Genomic DNA, 18,859 nt, shown 5'->3' with positions numbered 1-18,859 from the left:
ACTGAGAAGCAGTTTTAGAGTGGTCACAAAATCTTCCTTCACCTTTTCATATCAGCTTTAAAAACTAGTTGTCCAGGTAATGGTAGATAAAAATGTCCTATCATAGGTGCGCGGCTACTACTGCCATACATTTTGAGAATGTGCAGGGATAGGACTGTGTACTGACAATGGTTGCTTCCTATTATAAATTGGGCTTTGCTATTGGAAAGTGGAAATATGCATATGTGCTGCAGACTTGGATAGACCGGATGTAAGGCAAACATCCAAACTTTTTTCTTCTTGATGAATTCGTTTGTAAACCCTAGGACTAATATCGGTCTGTATCCTTCTTTTGGGCCCTTTTTCTGCTCCAGGAAATACTTGGAGTAAACCCCTGAGCCATTTTGAGCCAGAGAAGTGGTCTCAATCACCTCTTTTTTTATAGGATTGATGTTTCTTTCTTGAGGATGGGTATCTGGTGCTTCAATGCAGTGGAACTGTCTTGAAACATAGAAATTGTCCATGAGCTACAATATTTACCACCCATTTTTTTCTTGAAATTGAAGACAACTCTGCAAGATGCAAGGATGTTGCTCTCTCCACTGGAGTGGGAAACAGACATGGTAAAAGATAATGACTGTCTAGGAGCAGGAGTGCTTCCTCTGTGGGTGAGAGGCTTTGTTAATGAGGATTTTGATGACCTTCTCTGGTAGGTGTATTTCTGAACTTGTGAGCATTGTTGTTGCTGAGGTTGAAAAGGCTAGCAAGGTGAATGAACCCTGTAAATTGATAATACCTCCTATGTTTTGCCCTGAACTGCTGTTCGAAGAACTTTTTTCCATTCTTCAAGGTCATCAGACTTCAAAATCTTTGCCTTGTTCTTAAATTTTTTAATTTCCTCCTATATGTGTTCCCCCAACAAAGAGGAACCTGAAAAGAGGAGGGAATGATTTTTAGTTGTACTGCTGGCTTTAACGAGATAAGGAGAAGCCAGGAGGATCTGCAATAGATTAACCACGGACAGTAGCCCGTAGCTGCCAATTTCAGCTGACTCAACTGCTTCACTAATAATTTGATCAGAAACCAGTGAATTTTCACGCAGCATTGCAGAACAGTCATGTTGCTATGTTGACAGGTCACCGATAAAGGATCGCATGCCTTTGCAGCTTTTTCTCTGGTATCTTCTGATGAATGTCGTTGCGCCTGCATTCTTTAAATGTGTAGCCATTATACTACTTACTTTTGTACCAGTAGCATTAAGACATTTTCTTTCCAACTATGGTGGAGTTGTAGTTGCCAGAGCTGGAGTGTGTCTCCTCACAAAGGTTACTATAACCAAATCCAGTTTTGCGGTCTTTTTTTTGGAAGTCTGGATATTGTTGCAGTGCCTTGCATTTTTCAAGAGACTTGGTGTGGCAGCTTTTGTAGTGGCAGGAGTATGGAACATTTCCTCTGACATAGGGAGACAAAAGCGGTACTAAAGACATTAAAGCTGAGAGCAGCTCTGAAACTTTTAAAGTTTCTAGAATTACAGAAACTGTTGACTGTGGAGCCTTCGGAGGAATGTTCAGCTTAGTCGCTCTCTAAACAAAGAAGAGAGGAAGAGGAGAGCATGTTCTTACCCTTATCAATATATCAAACAAATGAGAATGAACTCGCTACCATCCCAATGTACTGTCACAAATGTCTTACACTTATTTCTCAGACAAAGGATTAGTTTGTAATTTTATAAAGAACCCTCACCCACCTTGGTGTCATGCTTCATCATTGGGTTCCCACTGAAGATACTGAATGCATCTTAGGTTTGCAATGCTGCCTGATTACGGTGGAGCGGATTTCTTCGTGTGACGTGGTGAATTTGTGAGTGAATTTTAAAACTACCTCCAGGATATCCGCCCTTGGGGAAAATATTTTTAATGTGGATTCCTTAGGTAGGGTTAAAAACAATGATAGTGGATTTGTGGTGCGAAATGAGTGATCTCTCCCATCCTAGTGTAAGGTCAACAGCCAAATAGGAGTGCTGGTTTGAATCACATTAGCTTTCTTCAGGAATAAAATGCTATGGAATGCACACACGTTAAGGTGTGCGTATGTAGGGTGGGACCATTCATAACTTATGATTTTACTCCAACTTCTTTATGAATTTTAGTTGCTCGTCATTAGGGCAACATGGGTCCGGAGGGGGGCAGTGCCTATAATCACACTTTCATTAAGGCGGACCGCTCGCCATAGTACCTGCTACTGTCCTGCTCCGGATAGGGATGTTTAGTCACTCACCTGGATAGGACCTAGTGAAAGGTCATGTTAGTCTTTTCTTCGCAGTAGGAATCAAACACATGGTTTAAACAACAAGGGGCCAGATGTACAAACCTTTTTTGAAGTCGCAAACAGCCCGATTCAAAGAATCCTATTTCGTGATTCGATAACCTACTACCGAATTGCAAACTGGATTTGCCGTTCAGTATTAAGAAGGGCATTGTAAGGGCAGTCCTTCCTAATGCCGAATCACACTGGTATGTTTGAATGTTTCATGACCAAAATGTGGTTGCAAAACATTTGCACTTTAGCACCTACTTCAGGTAGGTGGTAACCCATTTGCAAATGAGAAGACATCCCTAAAGGACCCTTCACCCTTTGTGAATGTTTGTAAAAACATTTTTTTAAGAGACGGCAGCGTTCTTATAGACCACTGCCTACTCTTAAAAAATTAGAAGAAAACTTTTCATGTTTTTTTTTTTCAAATACATCCCATTTTCCTTTACGAAAAACGGGCTGCATAGAAAAAACATTGCTTTATGGAAAAGTAATCCCAGACAAGGTGGTCTGCAAACACCAGAAGGCCACCATCCCTGTGATGTGTGCAGTTCCCAATGGGTCACAAACCGAGACCTACCTCACGAATCTTAATGAGGTAAATCTATTTGTGACCCACTGGGAATCGCAGAAAGTGTAAAGCACACTTTCGTAAATATGTGTTTGCTATTACCAAATAATGTATCGCAAACATTCGGTATTTGGTCATTGCAAACTCTCACCTACGTACATCTGGCCCAAGAATTCACATCAGACGACGCACCTTGCTAATAAGGTCATGCTCTTAGCAGTGAATGCAGAGGTGATGTGAAGGCCAAATACCTAATTGATGGAGATGGAGTACACATCGTAAGTATGGAAAGTCAAAGGTGATGGTGAGCCCTATGGCTTCCCTTGATGTTGAAAGGAATGACGTTGAACAGTGATCAGTCATGGATTTCATAAAAGAAAGTCCTACCGACATCAATAGAGCCAGTTTGGACATTGTTAACACAGTTGTCCTTGAATACATCAAACAGTGGGAAGAATTCCACGAGAAAAGTGAAGATCTTTCAAGATACAGGTATTCAGCATTTTGGCCATGATGTCAAAGGGAAGTAGACTTTGAACCCGCCTTTGCAGAAGACCAAGCAGGGATTGATGCTCTTTATTTTGATGCCAATACCTTTGATTGTGACCTTGAGCAATGGTGCTATTGATATTTCCCTGAAGAGCTCCTTTCTCTGAATCTCCCTCTGTGGAGTTCCTTCACAGAAAGAGGAGGTTTTATAGAGGAAGCATGACATGTTGATTTCTCCAGGAGTGACCTTGCATGGTCATTAGTCTTCAACAACATAGATGGATGTCCTACCAACATTGATATCCAGGCCAGTTTAGATGTCGACATCACTGAACACATCAAACGTCAAACTGTGGATAGTCTTCAACACTGATGATCTTTCAGGGTGAGGGCGTTTAGCATCCTTTCTATGCTATCAGTGGGAAGCAAACATCACAACCGACTTCACTGGCGAACAAATAGAAGCCAACGTGCTTACAGCAGTACCTTTTTGAAGGAGATCGTGAGTGATGTGAAGAAAGTTGTCGATTATGGGGATTGAAATCACAATCTTGTCTTGAGTTCACACCTATGGTCAATACTTCCCCACATTTGCTTGCCGCTGATTACCTATGTTTCCCATTATCCATGTATTTTCCTCCATGTACTTAATATTGTATCTTTCACCTGATTAATATGATGTAACCTATGGAGGAACTGTATATTGCTTTATTTTAACCACTCAATGTTTTCCTAGGAACCAGTTATGCAAATTTCCATTAAAAAGAATTAAAAATAAAATTGCCAAAGAGGTTTTCTTGAAGATCTCCTTTCTTTGGAGCTCTCTCTGTGAGAGTCCTTCTCAGGAGCATGCTGTTTTTCAGCGTAAGCATGAGGGGATGATTTCTCAAGCCTTTTCTTCTGTCTTTCCTCCTCCATGCTAATGTCCTGCATCATTCCTCTGAGTGAGATATCTTCCTGTTCCATCAAAGTCCCTTTAGATATTATATTTTTACAGATGTCGTAGTACTTTGAGTGTGAGACTAGATGACACAAGACAGACTTGGTAGGGGGACATAGAGAAACTTTTTCCATCCACATGAGGGACACTTCTAACAAAGAGAAGGCATTTCTAAAGGGAAAATCTGTTAGAAAACAGCAAGAAAAATGGCCTCAATCGACTGCATGATCTTAAAGACAGAGTGAAACAAAAAAGAATACTCCTGCAGTTCAATTTTATCCAAAAATAGGTGTGTGAAACCTCACATATGCTCTCAGATCCTACTTCCACAAGCCAGACAAAAGAACTTGTTCTGTGAGGCAGAAAGCCAGAAGGATTTTCAGAATTCAAAGGCCAGGCTAAAGGAGTGTGTTTTTTACATAGGTTAGCTTTATTCCCATCAGTTAGGAGAAGCAGTACTTCTGTGGCTCTCCCCAGGAGGACTGCAAATAAAGTGAAGTCGTCCAGGGGGTGGGGGGCGGGGTGGGGGGGGGTGGATACTGCCATGGGTCAAATCAAGGGCTAAATCAAGTGAAATGTAAAGGCCTGTGCCATTCTGTAAATCCAAATAAAGACAAGCATTAGTACAATGTGGATGAATAAATTGCCCACCTCCATATAATTCTTATTATGTTGGACTAGATCAGGCATTTGTATAGAGTAAAATCAGAGGAGACGAAATGCAAGGGTGTCATCTTTAACACAATGCTGCACTTTAGTGATGAAATAGGGCAAGTCTTCGCTTTAACAAGGGACCAAATGTACACCTGGCATCAACAGATCCTGGACTATCAACAATGTAGCTTGCAAGTAAGCAACAGCAGTCAAGGCTTTCAGCAAAGAAACAGAGTAAACACCCAGTACCGGAAGTAGAGCAGTCAGATTCCGAGCAATGTAAGTTGGCATTAGATAACGGTCCCTCAGCAGAATTGCAAGGGGTGGCCCCATCAGATCTATGGGCCTGAAAGGTGTGAAAGAGGAAGCAGGAGCACAATTGAAGACTGCACCTGTATGCTACTTCTCATGTTCTGAGTGGGACGGATGGAGCCACAAAAGAGGCAGATGGTAACACGTGCATGCATGCAGAAGCTATTGCAGGACCTTTCTGGATCCAGCCTGGTACCTGGGGATTTTTTAGGTAAGAATTATGCGGGATTCCATGACATTCTCTAGCCGAAAGTGTTAAAAGCTGAGCGGGTCCTTCTGCCAATACATCCCCATTTCCAGGACCCTCCTGAACACAACTGAATTAAGCAACTCGCCCATGGCACGACCCGAATTGGAGGTTTCCGTGCTGCAGGATTGGAGCATTTCAGTAGCCCTCCCGGAGTACAACGCTTCAGTATAGGCTTTCTCAGCTGTGAACCAGTGCTCTTATCTGAGCCGAGGGTAGGGACAGCTTCTCTTCCCTTCCCTTCAGTGATGGCTCCTCGCATCCTAGCGGTTGATGACCCTTAACAGGAACTTCCATTGCCAAAGATATTAAACAGGGAGCCAAGGGTGGAGATGTCAAAAAACCTGAAGGCACAGTTTCCACTATTTGTACTGCTGTTTCTATTAATGTTGTTGAAAGGCCTACGGGTCCGCTGTTCAAATCGCAAGACAGCTCATCCTGATCGCCGGCGCCATGATGAATAATGACTATGGCCCCTGGGGTTGCTGCTAACGGGTCAATTTATTTGAGCAGCAGATGGGGAGGAGGTCATGGTGGGAGGGGTTTAAATAGCCATAGTTTAGTTAAAGTAGAACACAGGGGAAAAAGACATGCAATGGGAGGGAGTGGGGGGGCGGCGACTGATGGGCTGATCGGACTGGCATTTCAGATATTGTTAAATGCAAGACTAAGTATATGTGCTGGAATGTGTCTGGACTCAACCATGTCAGAAAGCAATGTCTTGTAATGGAGGAACTCCGTGTATTTAAACCTCATATATTGGGGCTCTCCGAAACGCACCTAGCTTTTAAAGATAGACTACATTTAAAATAGCTTGGATATGACATACTTGTTTGCATTTCGCAATCAATATCTATACGAGGGGTGGCTATTCTGAAGTTCAAGAATTATCGGGCCACGGTGCTTCGTACGCTGGCAGATTCCAAAGGGAGATGGGCAATCGTGCAGTTACTGATTTATGTGCGCATGGTTACGGTTTGTACGGTATATGGCCCTAATACTGACTGTCCGGACGTATTTGAATATCTATGCTGTGAACTATTGGAGTGGCCTGGCGAATTGATTGTTATTGGAGATTATAATTGTACATTAGACAGTAAGATAGATACTACTAATATTTCAACTCGTGCTAGAATGGGCAGGGCTAGGGCAGCTATTTTTTAACTTCTTCATATACATCAACTGGAGGATGCTTGGAGAAAATTATATCCCACTGTCCCGGGATATAAAAAAAAATTCGCATCCGCACAAATCATATTCTAGAATAGATATGATGTTTGCTAGCAATACTGTTTTATTTATTACCAGGGTTTTATGTATATACTATGTAAGGGAGAATCCCATATTACCTGATATTTTTCATGACTTTGCTGGGAGAGGGAGGCAAAGTAAGGGCATAGCCCAGCTTGGTCACCTTTATGATAGGCAAGGGTTCCAGTTGTTTGATGATCTGAAAGAAGAGTATGGGTTGTCACAGAACACTTTTTTAAAGAATTTGCGAACTAGGGATTGTTTTATGCGTGGTCTGGGCTTAGTATAGATGCCCAGTCCATCCAAGGTGTTATCACTATTCAGGACGAGGGCTTATTGGTAAAGTATAGCAAAACCTTTTAGCAATTGGTAGCGACGACGGCATACAAATTGCGTCAAAGTGAAGTTGGATCTTTAAAAATGTTATAACTAGAGAGGAAATGCAGGAAACTTTGGAAACTAAAGAAACAGTGGTAGCATCAGTGAATTTGAAATTACAGCAGTATAGGTTCATATTCATGCTGTACTATGCTCCAGAGCTTATTTCCATATGACCTCTGAATCAGTCATCCTTTAAAGCATACTGCCCAAAATGCCAAAAGTATGCTGCTGGTCTACGACATATGTTTATCACGTGTTCAAGGCTGTGCCCATTTTGGACTGATGTTTATCAAGTCCTTTCAACATTGGTTGGTCATGATATTCAGATGACAGAGAAGAAAATAGTATTGGGGACAATGCGAGATCAGGGTGGCCTTATGGGATCACATGTTTCAATTATAATTGTATGTGCCCGCTTGTGTATTGCTCGAGTTTGGATTCAATATACAAATCCTACTATTAAAGAATGTTGGGTTCTGCTTAGAGATATTTACGAAATGGAGTTGGCACTAGCCAGCTTCATTTTGTGCTTCTGCATTTTTAACCAGGCTGACTGAGCCAGTCACCTGCTGTATTACAGGCTTAAAGGGTTCCAGATGGGGCCAAAGAAGCCTGTATGAACCAGTTACTCGAGGTTGCAAGAGGTCCTGAGAAAAGAGAAAGTTGGTGCCTGCTGGGAAGAATTCTATTGCAGCAATGTCAACTAGACACTTAGCAGTGGACCTGTAAATAAAACTGTAGAAAATCACGACTAACTGAAAGCCGTGGCCTGAAGAACTTGTCCTGACCGTCTGAGGACTTTTTGTTATGGTAACAGAACCACAAGAACATTTACAGCAGATGTCCCTTAACCAATTCTTATCTCTGGAAATCTGGGACCAAAACCAAACCCTACCCAAAAAAGGCACAACCTCCGCTGCATCATCACTTTATTGCTCATAGCTTTTTGGGGTGACTGTTGAGGCTGTGGTGGGACAGGTTCACCAACTTCTGGAATCTTTGTTGGCTGCCGCGTCTAGATTTACTCAACTTAATACCTTCATCTTCTCGAAAATATTTGAAATCTGAAGGTAAAAAACTTTCAGCTACGCCAAACACATCTTTTACCAGCTGCTGTCATAAACAAATCATGCACAGAGGCTCTTGGTCCCCAGTTAATCACATGTATGGAAGAAATGTTTTCACCTTTTTGCATTTACCATTGGATAACGTTAAACCTGCTTGAGTTTACCACTGGATAACATTAAATCTTTTTCCAATGTAGTTTTAAGTAGAATTTCTTTTTTTAACTTTTGTCTTTTTTTTGAGTGCACATTTTTTTCTTGAAATGTTTCCACAAGTGTAAGACGGCACATATTGCCACAGAGACAAAAAGAATAATATTAAAAGCAAAACCCTAACAGTAACAAGCAATATACCATTGTCATCATGTAATAACCATAAGATTGATCCAAAGCAATAATAAAAAGAACCGAAAAATCTAAACCCACACCCCAACGTTATAATTATTCTAATAACACCCACACCAGGGAATGGAACATCACATCCAAATCGGGTATATCCAATACAAAAATATGTACCTGCAAAACCACAGCTTAATTCTCCATTTACAAATGTCAAAATGTACGCTTGTCCCGCTGCTAGGGGTCCACCCCAAAGTCCTCAGTCAAACAGATTCAACACTTTAAACCAGAGATGAAATACCATACTAGGGAAGTCCTAGCACAAGATCCTATATACCGGTTCCCATTTAGCTTCAAAACAAAGGGGATGCCATTCATGTTAGCCAGCTGTTCAAGAGCTAAAATAGTCCAAAGCCTGCATTACCATTGAGTAAGTAGTGGGGTGCCTTTTTTTCTTCCAGTGGAAGACAATAGTTAACTTTATCACCCATAGGCACTAAAGGACCAAATGCCATTCATTTCAGGACATCATTTTGAGTTCAGTGGGTCTCAGTCCAAGCCCCAGAACCCTCAGAGTGAAAGAAAACCTCTGGCTTTTTAACAAACTTGGATCTACTAAGTTCTTAGCTGTATTGATATTTTAGCTAGTAGCAGCATATATAACACAAGCATTTTCTCTGAGGAAGACACGCTGCTTGTGCCAAGCTATCAATGGGATTCCATACAGGCTCCAGCTGCCCTATCTGGATCAGATTGTTGGGTTCATGTGAATGCTCGGCCACTACTCACAACTAGCCTGTAGCCTTTCTACCCTATGGAATCCTAATCCCTACATACTTGGCTACGGGTATTTCCAATTTTTCTGCTGCCTTCCTCATTATCAAGGAATCATCATCGAAAGGGCAATTTGGTAACCAAGGAGGTATTTAAATGACTCCCAATTTGGAAGTCAAGCAATAGCCATGTGTGCATTTTCGGAAAGAGGCTGTCCACCTGGTGGCATTGGTTCATCATGCCAACCATTAAGGCTGAGCTCCAGTTACATGATTTTTAACTTTGAATCTAACTAATATTTGTGGAATGGAAGATGCTCCCTTCCATAGAGTGTATTGAGTAAAAGTGCCCTATATAAGAGTCTAATTTCTTGTGGGAATTAAAGGAATACCATTTCTTACTATGTTTCGTTTTTCGGATGTTACTGAAGGAAGATCAGCCCTACAGCCACACCCTCTATGTAAGGAGTTCTACTCCTAAGGGTTCAGTAAGCCACACACAAAGAGGCCATTGGCTTACCAAACAAAGTTAACATGCAAGAAGAAGTTTAAAAACTGAAGAAAATAAACATTAAAATAATATACCATCATTTTATTCTAAGACATCTAAAAGCATGCCAAGTACCTTGGATTTTTTTGTTCTCCTGTCCTCGTCTTCATCAGAATAGTGATGTTTTTTCTCTTTATGTTTTTTACTGGAGTGGCGATGACCGACACTGGAGTTCTCCTGGTCCTCATCCAGCAGAACATCATACTTTAAGCTGAGATAAAGCATTAAGGACAGCAAACAAGAATAAAAGTCAACATATGGACATATCGCTAAATGTTCATTCCTTTCTGCTCAGCAGTTTGTTTCTAATACTACAGATACACAAGAACTATTACATATTGTCAATGTGCATCTTGGTCCAGGGGTGTGGAATTCCTATAGCCCAACGCCCAGGACATATTGCTTGGGGTCAAAGACAACACGTTTTCATATTTATTTTGTCCTTGGGACAAGTAAGCCCTCCCTACTGCAGCACAAACTCTATGCCGGTCAGTTTACTGTACCACATTATGAATCTGGGATGGGCATTGTCTGCAGCTAAGGTGACATATGTATCCATATTTAAGTGCTGTTCAAACTTGTACTTATGGTTTGTTAAAGCAAAGTCTTTATTATTAGGTTGAGCACTCTGTGGAAGTGTAGGTACGGAGTGCACTACTGACATTGGTTCCAATATAAAAATATGTACACGTTTGCAAAGTTTACGGAGATGAGGCTACGTATATTTCTCACGGAATGCACTATGATTAGATGCAAATATTCGCAGGAGCTTGAAAGCAAGATTGAGGATTCTTTGGTTTCAAAATTAAATGCTTAGAACAAAAACTAGGAAAAAATGTTAATGCTAAACTACTGTGAAACTTGGAACTGTTTCTTTGAAGCATGATTAAGTAAAATGTGCTGATACATGCTAATGTTTCCAAAAATATTCATAATGGAAAATCGGTACAACCAATTTCAACAAGATTATGGGAAACACGAAAATAAACAAGCATTGGCAAAGGCAATAGGTCTGACATTCGTGATCAGCCTTTTGGCTTTTGCCAATGTGTGCCTTGTTTTGACTTGGTTATTGTAAAACTTTAATTGGTGCTGAAGCTGCCAGGCCCTCACCATTATAACAAGCAATGACAAAAATATTTTTTGGTCTCAAAATGCATCCACTGCCTCAGCAGTCCCTAATACTGGAAAAAACTACTTTGTGTGCTGATTTCCTCCTTGTGAAAGAGCGGATTGCTTCACTCAGAGTAAAGCTAGCCGATAGATAGATAGGTAGATAGATAGAATTTTGACAATAACAAAATGTCTTCTTTAAGGCTGGACCTAATTAGGTGCCAAGTCAAAGAAAGTGGCAAAAGTGCACTATGGTATATATCCTTGCATTAGTGCAGATTTACAGTTGTCTTGTATTTACAAGAATTTAGAGAAGAAGGCTAGCAAATGGTCCTCGTCCTCGGGCAAATATGCATGTGTAGATTTGCTCATGCGAAAATCTGCTGAACGTTCACAAATTCACTTTCATCTAAGTTCTTTTTTTCACAACCCTGGAATAAATTTGACTTCTGCCCTTCTCCGGAGTAAATTTCCAACCTTTCTCCGTATGAGAAAAGATTAGAGAGGAACTGGTGAAAATCCCTAAAACATGCAAGTTAGTAGGTTTGCAAAGACTCAAAAGGGCATTCCAACCCTGAAACTGTTGCTTTCTGCTACCTCCCCAATATGTTGATCTGCGGGAAGGTGGCAAAATCTGTGAATTGCTAGTATTCAAGCCATACTGTAACATAAGCCCTGCCATAATCAGAGAGGCTATTATCAGAGCTCTTCAGAATAGTTTAGAGAGCAAGTAGATTAATGAAGCAACCTGTCCCATGGACAAGTAGATATTTTATTAAATTCCATACCCCTGATCTTGGTCCCAAGTTTGGTTTCACTAGCTACTCCCAAACTATAACCAAGCAAAAGGAACTCAGTTAACAGCTACGCCGATTCAGGTAGTGGCTGAAAGCTGTACAACATTATAGTCACAGCTATCACTTTTCTGATTAAGACTTTCATCCTTTCAAAGTAACTAAAACAAGAAGTTAATCCATTAATAAAGCTTCTGTGAACCAGAGCAAAGCATTTTAGTTCCAACAGAAGTACTTCAATAAGATGAGAGGAGAGAAAGGCAAATGATAATAACAAGGGATGCAAAGTTTTGGAGACAAAACTTTAGCGATTAATCTGACAGAAAAAGAGACAGGGGAGGAAAATGATAGTGGAAAACTGCTGCCTTCAAAAAGAGCCAAACAGCATGAACAAGGACACCCATAAATCCTATTTGAAAGAAGGAACAGTACAGAAACATGCTTTTGCTAATTGAGAGAGACTGAAGGTAGATAACAAGATAGTAGGAAACTGGTTTAACAACTTTGAGCCATTTTATAGACATATCTGAGATGGCAACAATCAGAATGTTGCAATTGTAACTGTATTACATAGTGCTTAAGCCCCATGAGGAGGCATTGAATCGCTTTTTGGCAAGTTGCATGCTACTCTGGAACACAAAGTGGATTAGTGGTGAATTAGTAAAGGGAATCATAAATTGCTATTGGGAGCGGTAGGAGTGGTAGACATGTGAGTCTGTTACTTGAAAGAATAGGATAAAGGAAGGATAGAGTTAAGAAGGATTATGTGGGACTTCATAGCAGTAAACGAATTTTGTGAGGAGTCAGAGTGCCTCTTAGTTGGATGAATAAGATAAAGGATGGACAGAGGGGGAAGAGTTTGTAAAGGGTTATTTGGGAGTTCATAGTAGTAAAGAGGTTTGGGATGAGTAAGGGAGTGGAGGTAGAAGATAATTTGGAAGCAGAATAGTACGAGTCAGAGTGCTGGTTTGGGGGGATTAGTTAACTTTCTTTTTTATCTCTGTAGTGGGAGGAAAATATATGAATATGTAGATACATAATCACATTTAAGAGGTATGCATACAAAGAGATTTTAAGATGATATATATATGGAAACAAATCAGGTGATAAAAATTGTACTAGAATAAAGTCCCATATGTTCAAGAATGAATACATTTTTACAGTCAGGATTTCCATTTTTTATGCAAATTAAGTTTTTTTTAACCTTATATGTTGATTTATTGATCTGCTTATAAATGGATATAATAATAAAGTTATTCATATCTGTAAGCGTGTATATTTTTTAATTTCTTTACATTATTTTAAATATAATAATTTTTCATTTTTATTCTTAAGTATAAACAGTCATAACCATATTTTTGTGTTTTTCCCTATTAGTATTATTTGTTTTTATTATTTTAGATGTATTCATGATGTTTTTGAAGGAATGGGTATTGATTAGTCAACATTAGCACATACTTTCTGTATAATCATATTTATATGTTGTGATGTGAGTGATCATAATAAATAGAGGCCCATAAGCATGTAGTCAAATACTTGTATTCATTTAATGAGCTATGTACATTTTAAGCATAAATGTAAGTAATGTATATATTTTAACCATTAAGCATAAAAGGCAGTATATATATATTTTTATTACATACATATAATCAAAAGATATGTTTGCAAACACATATATATGCACCATTGATTTTCTGTGCATAGTACTGCTGCACATTTGTATTTTGAATACGGTGGTCATGTAGAGAAGAGCCAGCTTTTGAGTAATCTCCCGAAGATAAGATGGTTATCTGTGGATCTTATGTTTGGAGGCAATTCATTCTATAGTTTGGCTGCTTGAACAGAGAAAGATGTTCCACCAATGTTTTTTTCTTGTATGCTGGGATTTTGGGGCAGGATGCCAATTTGAAGCAGAGGTTTCTTTGTTGCATGTATTTTGGCATTTTCTTCCGGATGAAAAGTGGTCATGTTCCATGTATTGGTCAGTGGATGAGACAGCAGCTTGAAAGTGGATCTTCTGGCAACAAGTAGGGCCCTCAAAGAAGGGAAGATGTGGGCTTGTGGATTTATATGTAGGAGTAAGTATGGCAGCAGAGTTTGAATTCCTTGTAGCCGTTTCTTAGTTGAAAGAGGTGATCCATGGTAGAGGCAATTGGCGTAATCAAGTTTAGACAGTAAAAGAGAGATAGTAGCCTGGAACTTGTGTGCAAATCCTAGGTGGGGAAAGAGGAGTCACAGTATTTTCACTGTAATCAAGCTTAATCTTGCTAACCTATCCACTTGAGCATTCATTGATAGCTTAGAATCAATGGCAATACTAAGGTTTCTTACTTCCATGGATACTTTAGCAGGCTGCCCCAGATCGGCAAGGCGGGTACGAAACAGAATTTCTGTTGCAGAAGTCTCCCCCACATTTTGCCTGGTATTTGATGCAACTCTTATTGAAGTGCACTGGGCTCCTGCTAACCAGGTTCCCAGTGCCAGTGTTCTTTACCAAAACATGAACACTGGTCACTTGCTCCCCAAGTGACTGGGCCTTATGCAGCTCTGGAAGTCCATAATAAGTGGTACCTCTGGTACCTAGGGTATAGGTACTAAAAAAGGTCCCTAAGAACTGCAGCATATCTTGTGCACTCCTTGAGTATCGAGGCACACTGACCACTGATACTTCTTCACTGTGACCCTGATTGCGATTGCATGCTTGTCACTGCCCCTGTTACCACTAATTGGAATTTCACCTGGATTATGCATTCCCTTCATCTGGCCTCACACTGACGTCCGGACCCCAACGCCATTCCGATATGTAATCACCACGAGCGAGTTACCCGGGCCCAGTACTCCATGTATTTGATCCAGTCGGCCTCAGCATTGCCAATCCCCTTCGTGACGTGGCAGCCTTTACCGAATTCCTATTGGAACATTCATCTTAATTATCCTTGCAGGCATTCTTCTCAAGCATCATTTGCTATGTCCTGATGATAATCCCATTACCTAGTTAAGGGATTGAAATGTCGTAGACTACAGCACCTTGACATAATTTACATTTTGGTTACTATAAAGGGCTGTGGTGCTAATTGGTATGGTTCTTGGCCTAAATCACTTATCTGTATTCTAGCCAATATATGCAATGCCCGAATTTGCGACCTGTTTTGTTTGTGGAAAATTGTCTCACTTACGTGTTCTTGTGTATTTATCATAATAAAGTATAACATCCATTTGGATATATGAACATAGACACCATTGTAGTTCTGTGTTAATTACAATCATAATTTCTTGTTGTGAGGGACCGCTGTTTCTTCATAAATACTCTAATGGACCCAGCACTAAGCCACTGCAAGCTGTGTGACATGGTGCTCTAAAAAGTGAAAACACGACATGGAACATACTTGTGTACCAAGTCCCCTAATAATGCATATAATATTTGTAAGTCAACTCCTACAGCAGGCCTTACAGCCCTATGGCAGGATGCATTATATTACATGTTAGGACATATCTGCATATCAAGGCAGGAGGATTCAAAGGCCTCTGCTGCCTTTGATATACGACCCAAGGCTTACCCAGACAGGGGAGATGCCACTCTCTGTCCTGGGCCCATCTGGCACCAGAACAGATGGGAAAATTGGGTATGCATGAGTCAGGCAGCACCGCTAGGCGTGACACCTCTAGGGTGACCAAGTCTGAAAGTGAACACAAATTTAGTAATTCCACCATCGTGTGGTGGGATTAGGAATTCTGGGACAGGGTGATGCCCACTCACCAAAGGAAGTGCTCATCTAGGGGGTGCAGTGACCCCAGGGGTAGGAAGCCGATTGGCTACTACCACTCACTCGCCTTAACACCCCTAAATTGAGTATTTAAGGCACCCCCTGCTACCAGGACTTCAGATTTCTATGGACCAAAATATATGGACAAAGAACAAGACTGCTGACCCGAGAACCGAGGAGTAGAACTGGCTTGGTGCCAACCCTGCATGCTGCACCCAACTCACAAGGAGCAACTGACTTGCCCTGCCACTGTGCAGACCCCAAGAAACCCAGAGGGCTTCCAGTGCTTCGTTAGCTGCAAAAGGAACTCCTCCGGAATAGAGTAGCTACTGCCCTGCAGCCGCAGACACCAAAGAAGCACGTCTCGGTACACTGACCTGCCATCTACGGGGACTACCAATGCAACAGATGCACAGGAAGAGTTAGCAGTGTTCCTACAGGCCAGATTCGTCCCATCTCCCTCCCTCCAAGCCAGGACCGACTGGAGATGCACAACACCAATACCTGGTGTACCTGACCCCTTGCAGCAGCCAAGGCTTGTTGAGTCCAGTCCGGACACAGACACCAAGGAAGACACCAGGGTCCCTGGACCACAAGAGCTAAGCCCATCTTTTGGTTTGCCCAGGCTGGACTTGAGACCTGCAACCTCTTTCTTCAAACCCCTCCAACCGCAAGAGACGACCGCACGGGATCGGACGCCAAAAGACTTCAATGTACTCAAGCTCCACAGCCCAAGAAGAAGTGGAGCAGATGTGTCCTTACGTACCCAACCATCTCAGGCGTCGAGTCCCCCTGTGGGTTCCCCCAAACTGGTCCCCAAGTCCAAGCTTGGAGCCTCTTTCCAACAAGATCATTCCCCATGAAGTGAACAGGGCAATCGATGCTGAAACACACCTCGGCACACAGATGCCCCAGAGCCTCCAGCGGTTACCTGTTAGCCTTGGAACTTGCCCCATACTCACCTTAAGTCCCAGAGGGCAGTCCTGTAAGTCGCTGGTAAGTGCCCAATTGCAGTATGTGTTTTCCCCTATCGGATAACATTACAGCTTCCAAAAATTGCACTGTGAACTTTTGAAAGCTGTAAAAATTCATAACTCGAAAAGTACTTACTTAATTTCGATGATCTTGGTATCTAAATTCATATAAAAGTATGTGTTATTTTTATAAATTGGTGTTGGATTTCTTTACTGAGTGTGTGTCTCACTTACTGCCTTGGTGTGTGCAATAAATGCTTAGCACTACCCTTTGATATGCCTAACTGCTCGCTCACACTTCCTCCAAAGAAAGCATTTGGGATGTCATTTGTGCCTCTGTTATTCCTTTGGGGTTTGCTTAGACTCTTCACACAGTGTACCTCTTTTTGGTCCACTATATAAAGAGCCAGCTTCCTACAAGGCGGAAAGTGGGTCATCAATTTTGCAAGCGTCAAAGGTGAGGATTTCCGTTTGGACGCATTCAATTTGAGATGGTTCCATGCCATTCACTGATCAACGACTCTGAGGCAAATGAAGATTTTTGAGTTTCTAATATCTTTGAGACTTCCAGTTTAAGATATATTTGTGTATCATCTGCATAGTTATAGCAGACACGCTGAAATTCATTAATCATTGCCAGTAATGACTTCATATAAATGTTGAAAAGCATGGGCGAGTTGATATAGCCTAGAGGGACCTCTGTTTTTATGATGTAGGGTTTGGATTAGTGGACTAATGCTTCCATTGCAGGAGCCCGTGTTCAACCTCATGGTCACAGGTTCAATTCCCGGCGGGTCCACTCAGCCTTTCATCCATCCAAGGTCGATAAAATGAGTACCATTGAGTAGGGTAACAATAAACATCTGTTATTCTGCGCCAAGATATCTCCAGGTGAACGTGCGCTTTACAAATACACATGTTATGTTATACAACACTTTGAAGACTCTTGCCACGTTCAGCTTATGCTTGATATTTTTTCTAGTTTCATGCAAATCTGACAAGGGGGCACTTCCTGGACAAAAGACCTTTTAAAATGTTCCAAATAACGTTGGTTCTGCTCAATGACTGTATGAAACGTTTAAAAAGTGCCTCTGCTTTGTGGTTTCCTTGGCAAGTTTTGTATAGATTTATCAAATTGGAGGTCAAGAATTATCTGTTTTTCACACTGTAAACTTGTGTCCAACTCCAAGACATCATCTTCCTGCAGTACCACAGCAGATGACGTCAACTGAGTTGATCCTATTGCTTGCTGGCTTTGTCAAAGTGGTTGTGTAGACATTTTAATTGAAACAGAAGATAGCCTATCTTATTCCCTGGGGAGTTGTGAAAATAGTGTCCTACCTAGAGTGGGCTATTCTTCAGGCAAATGACTTGTTATTTTGTAGTGTGGGGGTGCTTGGCCAATCAGACGGCCCCTTCCTTTATTAAGGATTTGTGGTTCCTCAGCAGCTCCTCCAATAGGAACAATGCTACTGTAATGAGAGTCCATTTCCAAGACTGTGGCTCTTATGCAACCGCAGAGAAGGGGTTTCTTATCAAAGTACCTTGAACTCAATACACTTTTGTACAGTTGTGTTTGCTGTGAAAACAAATTGAGATATGTTGTTTGAGGGTGGTGTTTATTTACTTGCAACTTAACACTCACATTTGTCAGACAATTACATTTTAACACATCTCAATGTTCTATTTTGCAGGACAGGGAATACGAACCACAGATCTAGTGTGTGCCAGATGAACCTGTGCCAATTTCCAGGAATCACTGATCCTTAAGGACCACTGAAGAGATTTGAGTGGTTCCTGAGAATGTTTTGCCCCACAGTGCGATAGTTCTGGACTTTCTTGCACACGTCATTGCACTTCTCTGCAGCAAAGCAGACAGTTTTTTTTTCCTATGCTTTGCTTTTTGGGGAACACAGAACTTGTTAGTCATTAGCAATGGCTTCTGCACAGAAAACGGAGAGGAGATAAATGAAGAACAAAAAGATGTTCAATCATAGAGTTTATTATGGCCACTATAATCCATCATCTGGACATTTTTCAGCATTCCACCGGGTGAAAAAAGTCTCTAAGTACATGATGAGTGCATTGTACATAACAAAGCTGAACAGAAGAAGTTGAGGAAAATACAGCTTTAGAACATCCTCAATACAAAGCATCGTAATGCTTGGCATGAACCACAGATCAATCCTGCAAAAAGGAGAAGGGACCCTGAAGAGGCAACTATATATTCTACTGCATTGCAACACACCATCGCTCCTGGCGAGATGTTGCTAGAAGATGTCCTGCAGGAGAAAACTATGGGCTTGCATTGCTTCATGCACCACAAGTTGATAACTTTTGGCTAGCACAGT

The 18,859-nt window shown here is 41.2% G+C and overlaps 1 protein-coding gene across 1 annotated transcript in view; it reads right to left on the bottom strand.

Annotated features, from left to right (window-relative positions):
• PPIL4 (peptidylprolyl isomerase like 4) overlaps window positions 1–18,859 on the bottom strand; it is a 272,134-nt gene that overhangs the window by 21,466 nt on the left and 231,809 nt on the right. Inside the window, exon 12 of the mRNA XM_078648659.1 lies at window positions 9,939–10,074. Coding sequence (XP_078504785.1) covers window positions 9,939–10,074 — 136 coding nt within the window. The remainder of the gene's footprint in view (window positions 1–9,938; window positions 10,075–18,859) is intronic.

Source organism: Lissotriton helveticus, chromosome 6, assembly GCF_964261635.1.
Source record: "Lissotriton helveticus chromosome 6, aLisHel1.1, whole genome shotgun sequence".
Classification (NCBI taxonomy): Eukaryota; Metazoa; Chordata; class Amphibia; order Caudata; family Salamandridae; genus Lissotriton; species Lissotriton helveticus.
This window is presented reverse-complemented; position numbering and strand designations above follow the sequence as displayed.